Here is a 12,009-nt window from a genome sequence, read left to right on the forward strand (position 1 = left end):
TCTTACATCAGAAGCTACATAATGTTCATGTGCTTCTTTTTGTAACATTAACAGCTATTGATGATCACTGCCTAGATCCGTGATCTGATTACGGTTTGCAAAACAGTAACACAAAGGGATGTGTTATCATCCCTTTTCATTTGTAAGCTAATTGGTTACCTTGAGGCATGTTTGTAAAGGAAAGCAGGTTGATGCTGGTTTCTTAATAGCTACCAGTTTTCAGAATAATTATCTCATGTCAACAATTTTGTTTCACTGAAGTGTAGTACATTTAAGAAAGGCAAATTTAATGCTTGGTTTGATTCTCTCTTTATTTAGCAGTTTTCAGAAAAATGGGTTGGTTCCTTCAAATTCTCTAAAGGTAACCAGTGACATTTCTTTTTTTTTCCCCCAGTATTCAAGCACTCCTGAATTTTATCATAATAAATTAGCTTTTATCAGATCTTTTCTAGATAGCAGATGTTTTACAGAGAGACATGGGACTAAATGTACATTTATGGAACATCTTCTAGATACTGGTCTGGGTGCTCTCACTTACACTATTTTATCTAATTTCCACAGCAATTTTGGAAGGCAGGTGCCATGATCTCTGTTTTTTAGAAGAGACTGAGGTCCTCAGCAGCAAAGTGACTACTAGTACAAAGTCATACAGCCAGCAAGTAGTCAAACTCAGATTTCTCTGAACCATACGGCACCATGTAGCTTTTTTGAATTAGGTCCTACAGACAATGAGGCACTAAGTAGGGCTCACTGGTTGCCCCACCAGCCTCCCGCCTCCTATGTATCTTCCTCAGAGTGTTTGGTGACCCCCAGTTTGTCACTCTCATACTTACAAAAGTACAGTAGCTCCTTGGAACTGCTAAATACCCTTTTGCCTTTTAACCTAACACACAGATACACTTTATTACATATATTTTACTTAATGCAAATTTATACATTATATATAAAACTACATTTACAACCCCCTAGTAAAGTTACCTTATTTTTTTTTAATTTTTTGGCCGTGCCGCGTGGCTTGTGGGATCCTATTTTCTTAGGACCAGGGATCTAACTCGGGCCCCCTGCAGTGAAAGCGCAGAGTCCTAACCACTGGACCTCCAGGGAATTCCCAAAGTTACTTTATTTATTTTTAGCTTTTCTTGGTGTGGTGGGCTCCTAGTCCCCAGATCCTACCCTATTTATTCATGTAATATATGCTGAAAACCTAGATCATATTTCTCTATATGTTTTCCATGCTCACACAATAACATATAAAGATATATAAACATGTGTAGGATATTTGTTATTGTTTTCAAAAATCAGATCATACTACATATAATTTTAAGCATCTTACTTTTATCACTAAACATTGTGTCTCTTCCTAGAGCTCTAATTTCCTTTTCTTTTTCTTTTTTTTTTTTTAAGACCCCAAATAGCCAAGGCAGCCTTTTTTTTTTTTTTTTTTTTGAATGTATTTATTTATTTATTTGGCTGCATTGGGTCTTCGTTGCTGCACGCGGGCTTTTTCTAGTTGCGGCAAGCGGGGGCTAATCTTCATTGCAGTGCACAGGCCTCTCATTGTGGTAGGTTTTCGCTGCATAGCACTGGTTCTAGGTGTGCGGGTTTCAGTAGTTGTGGCACGCAGGCTCAGTAGTTGTGGTTCGCAGGCTCTAGAGCGCAGGATCAGTAGTTGTGGCACACGGGCTTAGTTGCTCTGTGGCATGTGGGATCTTCCCGGACCAGGGCTCGAACCCATGTCCCCTGCATTGGCAGGCGGATTCTTAACCACTGAGCCACCAGGGAAGTCCCTAATTTCCTTTTCTTAATGACATTCTAATATAGTTTTCATAATGGTCCATGGTCTTTAGCTATACCATCATTTACTAAAACATTCCACTATTGATATGTATTCATTTGATGTTGGATTTTTTTGTTGGCGTTGTTTCAGGGGTTTTGTTGTTTTTTTTTTCCAACATGAACAATGCTGCAATAAACATCTTTGTTCTTACTGTCTTTATATACTGGTGCTTTTTGTTTCTGTGGTTTAGATTCTTGAGAAATGAATTGCTGTATCAAATATGAATTATTTTTAATAATAGATTTTTCTAGATTGCGTTCTAAATGGCTGTAATAATTTACATTTTCACAGCATTCCCTGAGAGTCCTCTTCCTACCCAGTATCCCCACCAGCAACTTTGTGTCATTTTGATTTTTGCTGGTCTGATCAGCATCAAGTGATTATTCTCATTGTTATATTAATTTGCATTCCCTTATTACAAGTGAATTTAAATGTCTTTTCGTGTTTATTGGCCATATGGATTTTCTCTTGATTAACTACCAATTTATATTCTTAACCCAATTTCCATAGGGTTATTTACGCCCTTCTTGACAACTTGTAATCAATTTTTTTTTTTGGCCTAGTGGCTTGTTGGATCTTAGTTCCCCCACCAGGGATTGAACCTGGGCCACGGCAGTGAAAGCACCAAGTCCTAACCACTGGACTGCCAGGGAACTCCCAATTTGTAATCCATTTTTGAATGTTACTATCTGCCCACCGAGTTGTAAACTTACCCCCAAATCTATTATCATTGACATTGCTTATGTATCTTTTTTCCATACCAAAAAAATGTTTTTTTAAAACAAGTCAAATATGACCATTTCTTCGTTTTTATAAAAATTTCTTGGTTCCCACTTTCGTTTAAGGTCTCCCCTACTTCTTTGCTGTAGTTTCCAAGATTTTCTTAAAGGATTTTTAATATTTTATTTTTTACACTTGAGTGTTTAATCCATCTGGAATTCAATATTTTGGTAAATGAGGTAATAATGGATACAATTTTATATTCAGTGCTTCTATTATAATTATTTCTCATCCTTTAAAATGTTCTATTTCGACATATTTTAAAGTCTACATCAGTATATGTATAGCATTTGTGAATAAATAAATACATATACATATATCATAGCTATGTGCTCAGAAAATTTTTTTTAAGCTGAAAGGGATGCTTGATCAAAAAGTTTTGGAAACCACTGCACTAGACCATGAGCTCTTTGAGGGCAGTGACTATGTTTTTCCTCATCTTTGAACCCATTGCTAAGACTGTCTCTGGCACATTGTATGTGTTCCAAAAATGTTTGTTAAATAATTGAATGAATAAAACTGCCATTATGTGATTCATGTGTCTTAAGCAACACAGCCATTGAGAAACTTGACATTCCAGCTGTGTCCTGACTGAGGTTAAACACAAGCAATGACTCACAATGGCAGGTAGTATAACTTCACTGGTGTTGAGTTCATACATTTTTAATATGGGGATATAACTTCTTAAAACCTTAAAAGACTTTCCTGTGGCTTACAATCCATAGTGCTTATGAAACTGGTAATTATTTTTTGTGAATACATTCCCTGCTTTTTAACGTCAGTCACCTACTCTCTGTAATGGCAGTTTGCTAGGAAGAACTGGTCTTTTCGATACTGTAAAGTAAGAAGTGTGACTATATTTATTTATTTATTTCCAGCTACAAATTTTTTTTTTTACTTTTTTATTATTTTATATTTTTATTATTTTTTTTACAGTAGGTCCTTGTTGGTTATCTATGTTTTTAAATTTTTAAAAATAAATTTATTTATTTTATTTTATTTTGGCCATGTTGGGTTGTCGTTGTGGTGCACGGGCTTCTCATTGCGGTGGCTTTTCTTGTTGTGGAGCACGGGCTCTAGGTGTGTGGGCTTCAGTAGTTGTGGCACATGCGCTCAATAGCTGTGGCTCACGGGCTCTAGAGCGCAGGCTCTGTAGTTGTGGTGCACGGGCTTAGTTGCTCCACGGCATGTGGGATCTTCATGGACCAGGGCTCGAACCTGTGTCCCCTGCATTGGCAGGTGTATTCTTAACCACTGCACCACCAGGGAAGTCCCTGGTTATCTATTTGAAGTATGGCAATGTGACATGTCATTCCCAAACTCCCAATCTACCCCTTCCCCCCACCCTTCCACCCTGGTAACCATAAGTTCATTCTCTGTGAGTCTGTTTCTGTTTTGTAAATAAGTTCATTTGTCTTTTGTTTTTTTTTAGATTCTGTATATAAGCAATATCATATGATATTTGTCTTTCTCTGACTTACTTCACTCAGTATGATAATCTCCAGGTCCACCCATGTTGCTGCAAATGGTATTATTTCATTCTTTTTTTACGGCTGAGTAATATTCCATTGCATATATGTGGAAGTGTGACTATATTTAACTTTAGATTGTGAACTTCTAAAAGTCAAAAACTCTATTGAACATATATTCTGAGTGGTGCCAAAAACCTATATCATCAATAATTAGTTGGGAAAACCCCAAATGACTTTTCCTTTTCTAATATACAAATTAATCTCAGCAAAAATAGCAAGTTTATTTTCCTGGGTTATTGTTTTTGATAACAGTACTGAACAAAGTTTAATTTTCTCAATCAAATGGGCTATGTTTAACCTGACTCTGCCCTTTGTACTTCTTATATTTTTTACAGTTTTCTACATTTACAATTCCTTTTTTTCCTATTTCTTTCTTTCTTTCTTTCTTTCTTTTTTTTCAGTTCCAGCAGTTAATTGGTCTGGTTGATTTTTATAAATGAGGCTGGTGCTTCTATCACTGGACATCATGCACCATCTCTTTTCTCCTTTTTATTTTAGATTCGGTATTCACTTACTACCACTCCCTCTTGTGAATTTGGAAAGTAGCAACCAGCCAGACGTGTTTTTGCTATAGGTCAAACGGTGTGAAAGAGATTTTTTCTATTCAACTTTGCCCCTTTTTGCTTGAGCTTATTAGGAGGAAGAGAAGGATAACGAAGGACTAGTGAAGGCAAAGGAATTTGGGCTGAAGTAACCGTTTGGTTTTTAAATTCACTTACAGACGAATCAAAGTATTGGAGAAACATTAGGAGAGACTACTGTACAGTCGGGGATATTTATTCTCACTCACCCTCTTTCTCCATTAGAGGCCTCTCAAATTCCTTCGGACTTTAATATAGGAGGTACGTGTCAGAATCAAACTGTGAAAGAGAATTCAGAATTTTTTCAGTGAGGTTATTGAGTGCAGCGGAAGCATTATAATCAGACTGGCCTGTGGGATTTAAATTATACTTACATTTAGAGATATATTAAAGAATATAAAACCTATACCTAAACAGAACAAAAACTTCAGTGACTGCCATGAATAAAACAAGTATTTAAACCCTTACTTTGATAAACTAAATAGAAGACAATGTTTTAAAAATACTTCTTCACGAATTTGAGAAAATTCCCTGATCATAAGGCTCTTTTTCCCTACAAAAAAAAAAAAAAGTTCCGAAAAGAAGTTTCTATTTAAAAGAAACAAAAAACTGCACTTTGCTACCTTCGCGCTGCTACGAAGACAGTGCTACTGTCCTCAGTAAAAAGAAAAAAATTTGAAAAGATTCTGAATTAAGACTCACAGAAGCCAATGAAATATTACAAAGCTGCCCTATTGGAACCGAAAGAGTTGCTAGAGAAGTTACGTTCAATTTGAATTTCTGAAGGCCGGAGGGGACAGGTTCCTCTACCGCAGGAACGCTGGGAATTGTAGTCGGGAAAGCCCGACGGTTTCTCAGGGGGAACCACGTTTCATTGCTTAGCGCTTAATGGACGGAGAGTCGTTTGGTCCAATTCACTCTTCCCGGGTTCTCCCTAGACCCTGCTGTTCAACGCTTCGGGCATTTCCCTTGTTCACCAATGAGCGCTTTAGTCTAAGAAGGCCTTCGCGGATTGGATGTCTTACTCTCTGTGGAATGGTATTAGCCAATGGGAGGGCAGAACCGGCCGAGGTGGCTGGGTCATGGGGAAGAGTCCATAAGGCCTTACCCCGCCAGCGTCCTAGCTTTTTTGGCTCCTAAAGTCAGCAGGGTCGTTTGTCATCGCCGAGGCCGCGTCTGCGAAAGGAGGGACTCGCTCCGCGCCTGCTGGTTCCTCTACGTTATCCGTTGGTGTGGCCCTGATGCTGCGGCAGGCTCCGGATTCCTAGAACGCTGGAGCGGTAAGTAGGGTCCAGCGACGGCAGACAAAGCGGTGGAGCCGGGAAGGCCGCAGAAAGCGGCCCCTGCACGCAGGCGGCCAGTCCGCCTGGGCGGGGCGCTCTGCCTGCCTTGAGGCAGTGCGTCCCTACAGGCGCTTTAAAGCTCTCTGCTCCCACGTGTCCTGGGAAAATGTTAGCTTTGTTCACTTCCTCCCCGTCCCCCCTGCACGTCCGATATTCACAAACCCTAACATTATTAATAGGTGTCATCTCTCTTCTTCATCCCTCCAGGTTGTTCTTTCGTAACTTTCTATTAGCTTTGTGCCCCTGCGTGTCTACTAAGAGCAGAAGGACATGGTTGGGTTCGGCTTCATTCAAGCGAGACCAGTGTTCACATCTCTGTATTTTAAAAACAGTTCTTGGGGGCGTTTGTGCCTACAGCAGCTCCTTTCGTGGTAGTGTACTTATGTGTGTACTCCAACACGTGGCCAAATAGAGGTTCCCACAGGATCAAGTATTGTTCTTGTTTGGTAATTGCTGGTACTGTTAGCACCATCTGAAGTTCTTATTTTCTTTGATCCTGACAACCACTCAGGATTATTATGAGAGGAAGCTGAGGCTCAAGGGAGGTAACCCAACTTCTCAAAGAGTTAGCTGCTAGTAAAGGGCGAGCCAGATTTGATGTCACTGCTTACGTTGTTTTTTTAAAAACTCGCTTAACTGAATATGGATTTAAGTTGTGGTTGTGTAGCTCTGTGTATTTATGTTAAACTCTGTATATGAGAGCTAAATAATTCTTTGAGTTGAATGGTACATCTTGGCTGAAAGAAAATCTTTCAGTCAGCTGCCTAATTACAGGTGCCTCACATCTATCACTTAACTCCTAGCTTTTTAAAGGGTCATTCTGGCAGCATAGACCTCACCTGGGAGTTTGTTGGAAATGCAGAATCTCAGACCTCATCCCACCTACTGAATTAGAATTGGCTTTTTAAAATAAGATTGTATACCTTGTGTTATTCCCTACATTTTCCTGGGCAGATCCTAATTTGAGCCCTCTCCTTCTGAATGGGCTGATAAGGTTAGACGTTTTAACTCTTGGCTTCTGTTCATCTCAAAGGAACAGGAAAGGCTATAACTTTCAGAATCATTCCCACTGAGTGGTTCTCTAAGTACTTAGATGAGAATGGAGCGCTCCAGTTTCAAGGCCAGTGTTGTATGCAAAAGGCCATTACTCTGGGTATTTGGTTCTTAAATGTGACTTGGTTCTTGGACCTTTGGGCCAGTGATTGGTTCTGCAGTTTTCATTTTTGATAGGATTTGTGCTGGTGACAGCACATAAAGTTCATGCGTAAGCTGGCTTGTAAACAGCGATATTCAGGATGTTGATAATAGAAGCACCTAAGAGGCAAACCCTTCAGTCTTATTTCTGTGAACAGTATTCAGTCTATTGCTTTTTTGTTAAATCCTTTTTAAAATTGCTGAAGCAACTATATTTTCATTTTGAGAAAATTATCTGCCAAATACTATCCTGTTGAAGCCTTGTTTTCTCTGAGTCCTTTATTTTACGCTTGCTTGCAAACTTCAAAAATTTAACTTTTAAAGTATTTTATCTGGGATATGATTTTTTCCCCCATGTGTTATGAGTTAAAGATCTTAGCAGTGGTTTTAAATTGCTTAGAAGTTATTCCAATACCCTTTATTGAATAATCTTACTATTTTTCATTGATTTTTGACTCCATGTAACTTACAACCATTATTTATTGAGCACTTACAATGTGTCACCTAAGCCTTTTACGTGTATTGTTATTTCATCTGGACAGTATACCATTTGAAAGCTGCTATGACTAATCCCATTTTACAGATGTAGAAACTGAGACAAAGAGTTTAGGCGATCTGCCTAAAATCACATTTACCAAGTGGTGGAGTCTGGGTCTGATTCACGTAGAGCCTGCTTTCTTAGATGGACTGTATAAACAGCTTTCCTGGGAGAAGTATCTCTCAACTACCTCCCACCCCGTACTACTGCTTTACTCTTTATATCTTTGTATATTTCAATATATGGGAAGGCCATTTCAGCTTTATTACCTTTTTCCTCCCAGATAACTTTAGTAGGCTGTCTGGAGTTACAGAATAATTTCCCAGCCCGCCTCCCCCAGTTGGCATGGTTTTTGAAATTAGCATTAAACTAACTCATTACTTTGTGGAAAGTATTTACACCTTTATATTCTTTTTTTTTTTGGCCCTGCTGCATGGCATGCGGGATCTCAGTTCCCCCACTAGGGATTGAACCTGTGCCCCCTGCAGTGGAAGCACAGAGTCTAAACCACTGGACCGCTAGGGAATTCCTCCCCCAACACCTTTATATTCTTCCTAATAAGAAATATATTGTGTAACTTGGTTAACGGAAGTTACTATTTTTAACTTTCTGCATCTGTGAAAATTATTCCTTGTTATTTTGTATTTCGGCTTGTATGTTTATCATGTTACATTTTCTAAAATATTTTGTTTACTTTTGTGGGAAAAAGGTATGCTTAGTTTAAAAGGAAGGTATGGGAAGTGGAACGACTGCTGACCAGTTTAGGAGATAATAAATAAGCTTTTAGCCCAGTTCTATACTAACTAGCTTTCGTCACCTGGGGCAAATTATTTAACTTCTTTGTGACTGTTTCCTTATCTGCCAAATGAATTACCTCACCTCAAAATCTGTTTCATTCTTCTGAGTTTGGCCCACTCAGGGACAGACAGGTGTAGTTAGATTCTGTTCAGATCCACCCTGATCTCGAAGACTCCACTGGTCCGAGGCACAGGGCGAGGTCCCCTTCTTGGCTTCATTGTTCATGACCTTCTTTGACTCCCTCCTTCTTCTTAAGGGATGTTATCTTTTGTAAACCCAGTAAACTGGGTTTTGTTCACAGATGATTTAGAAAAAAAGCTGTCAGCCAGCCACTTTTCCCTGAGACACTTGTCTTAGGCTCCAGAATTGTTCTAGAGGAAAAAAACACTGGCAGTGTTACAGTTTGAGAAGTGTAGCAAAGGTTATAAGTTTGAACTGTAAAGATCTTGTTTATTGTGACTTTGGTGTTAAAGTATGTATTGCTAAAAAGTTTATTGGAATAATGAGGATGACATATGTTCTTTAAACATTGTGCACACATAAATAACTTGATTTTTTTTTTTTTTTTAGTTAGTTAACTTCCTATGTTCTCAGACTGGAATTGCCAAATGCTTAAGTTTTTGTGATTTAGATTCATCTGTTTCTTTCTGAAAGTGCTGTGATTCTGATTATTTAACAAATGCCATAATATACCTCACCAGTCTAGAACTAATTTTGCCAACCATTTCTACAGAATTTAAGAAGATTTTGTTCATGTGTATGGCATAGAAGATGAATTCGTCCTCCTCCACCATGAATGAAGAACCTGATGCTCTCTCGGTAGTTAACCAGCTCCGGGATCTAGCAGCAGATCCATTAAACCGTAGAGCCATTGTCCAGGATCAGGGATGTCTGCCCGGCCTTATTTTATTTATGGACCATCCCAACCCCCCTGTCGTCCACTCGGCTTTGCTCGTAAGTTGCCTTTAGTAATTTCAGTCTCAGTGTTATAATTTTGCAATTAAGGAGAATTTGAAAAAGTACTAGATGACATGGTAAAAAGTGAAAAGTGTAGAGCAAATAATAGTAAGTTTGTATGTATTTCTGTATGTGCAAACGTATGTACGTGTAGTCCTCTTACACAAATGGTAGCATACTATATTGTTTTTATTCTTTGACACAAATGGTAGCATACTACATGCATGGAATGTTCTGCAACTTCCTTTTTTCACTTAAGAAATCTTAAGGATTATATTATATCAGTACAGAAAGACACTCAAAGAGGCACTTATTGTTTTGTTTTTCTTTTGTAACAATGTTGTTAAGATGTAATCACATACCGTGCAATTTACCTAAAGTGTACAATTCGATGGGTTTTAGTGTATTCGCAGAGTTGTGCAGCCGTCACCACCATCAATTCTAGAACATTTTCATCACCTCAGAAAAAAACTGCTCTTTACCTGTTGTTTCTCAGCCCCACCCTCTTTCCCTAAGCAGCCATGACTTCCTATTTCTTTGTATTTGCGTATATCTCTGGCAAAAGTGCCTGTATAGATTTTATATAAATGGAAGCATATAATATGTGGTCTTTGTGACTTGTTTCTTTCACTGATCATAACGTTTTCAAGGTTCATCCACATTGTAGCATGTATCAGTACTTCACTCTTTTTTATGGTTCCTTCATTCCATTATATAGGTGTGCCAGATTGCTTATCCATTAGTAGATGGATGTGGCACTTGTTTTAACACAAGATGGGAAGGAAAGATAAAGGAGAAGAAAAGAGAAAATATACAGGATCATAGCTAATAATGCACAAGGAACTACCATATTATGAGAAATATGGGGGCTAGAGAAACATGTTAAAGAACAATACAAAGCAATCAGGCAAATACAGAATGTGAAAATTTCTGGAAGACAAATAATCCAGTTCAGTGAACAATAAATTGCATTAAAAAGGCAGTTGGGGTGTGCGAAAGGCATAGCAGTAACTGTTACAGATTTAGAGAGACTTAAGGGACATATCAGCCAGGTATAATACGTGGACCTGACTTGGATCCCAATTTGAACAAATCAACCCATGAACATAGTTTTAGATAACTTGAAATGAATGTGGACAAGACAGTAGATAATATTAAAGAACCACTTATTACTTTTGCAGGGTATTATAATAGTATTATCATTAAGTTAATTTTTTAAAAAACATTAACTTCTGAGGGATATACTGAAGTATTTACAAATGAAATTAAATGTTCTGTGAGATTTGCTATAAAATGCTCCAGTGTGGTTAGCGGCAGGGGAGATGGATGAAACAGGATTGCCTAGTGGTTGATAATTGTTGAAGCTGAATGATGGATACATGGGGGTCACCACACATTTTCTCTACTTTTGTGTCTCTGAAATTTTCACAGCAAAAAGTTTAAAAGAAAATTACTCTCATAGAAAATTTTAAACTCATTGTCCTTTACTTAAGGACCCATGATCAATTCCCATTTAGTGTAATTTCACAAGTTCATACAGAAAAATAATATAGGCTGTTTCTTTTCAAAAATCAAAGTACATAATACAGATTTCCTATTTTACCTTCATAGAATGACGTTTATTTAGGCAAAACAGACATTGATATGAGTGAACAGTAGTAACAAATGGGGAAATTTGCGTGGCCCCTAGTTTGGGTCCTATTTCAATGAGAATTGGAATAAGGGTGAGAGGAGAGAGTGTGTTGGTCTCTTGACAGAGACCTGGGGTTGAAGGGGGTTGTTTATTTTCAATAGACTAGACTTGAACTTATTTAAATTCAGAAGGCAAGGGGCTGCTGGAGTGGGAAGGGTTTGAGGAGAAGGCTCTCACATTTGGTACAGAAGATGGGAAGGGTTGCTAACTGCGGAGGATGGTGAGATTGTTCACAAGCGTTGAGGGGCTGCTTAGTTTGGTAACGCTGAATTGATACGAGGCTTACAGCTTATGAAACTCCTTTTTCACCCTGCTTCAGGCCTGCCATAGGCCCTGAGAGCCAGATAGTTGGATTTGTTTGGGGTTGATTCTTGGCCAGGCAAGTTGGTAATTAAGGGAGTTTAGGATTTTGGCAAGAGAGTAGTTGAAACAATAGACTGTAGGTGCTGGGCTGAATGGGAAGGGAAGTCAAGTCATGGAGGGACCTAGTGAGGAGAGAGTGGAGGGAGCCAGGGGCTCAGAGTTCCCAGAGAGGTTGAAGAATATGTCGGTGTTCTCATAATTTCATTTTATCTTCACTGTTGACTTACTAGCTATACCTTTTTGTTTTTAATTTTTTTAGTGGTTGTTCTAGGTTTACATTATACATCTTTAACTTGTTACAGTCTGCTTCATGTATAATGTAAGAATCATACAACTGTATATTTCCATTTCCTTCTCCCATCCTTTGTGCTTTTTTTTTGTCATATATTTTAC

General features: G+C 38.4%; 1 protein-coding gene across 1 annotated transcript in view; it reads left to right on the top strand.

The window, feature by feature from the left end:
- The first annotated feature begins 5,780 nt into the window (after nt 1-5,780).
- Nucleotides 5,781-12,009, top strand: part of ARMC1 (armadillo repeat containing 1) — a 35,001-nt gene continuing 28,772 nt past the window's right edge. Inside the window, exons 1-2 of the mRNA XM_082364863.1 lie at nt 5,781-6,010; nt 9,337-9,557. Coding sequence (XP_082220989.1) covers nt 9,375-9,557 — 183 coding nt within the window. The 5' untranslated portion in view covers nt 5,781-6,010; nt 9,337-9,374. The remainder of the gene's footprint in view (nt 6,011-9,336; nt 9,558-12,009) is intronic.

The sequence above is a fragment of the Balaenoptera borealis genome, assembly GCF_965194805.1.
Source record: "Balaenoptera borealis genome assembly, chromosome: 17".
Classification (NCBI taxonomy): Eukaryota; Metazoa; Chordata; class Mammalia; order Artiodactyla; family Balaenopteridae; genus Balaenoptera; species Balaenoptera borealis.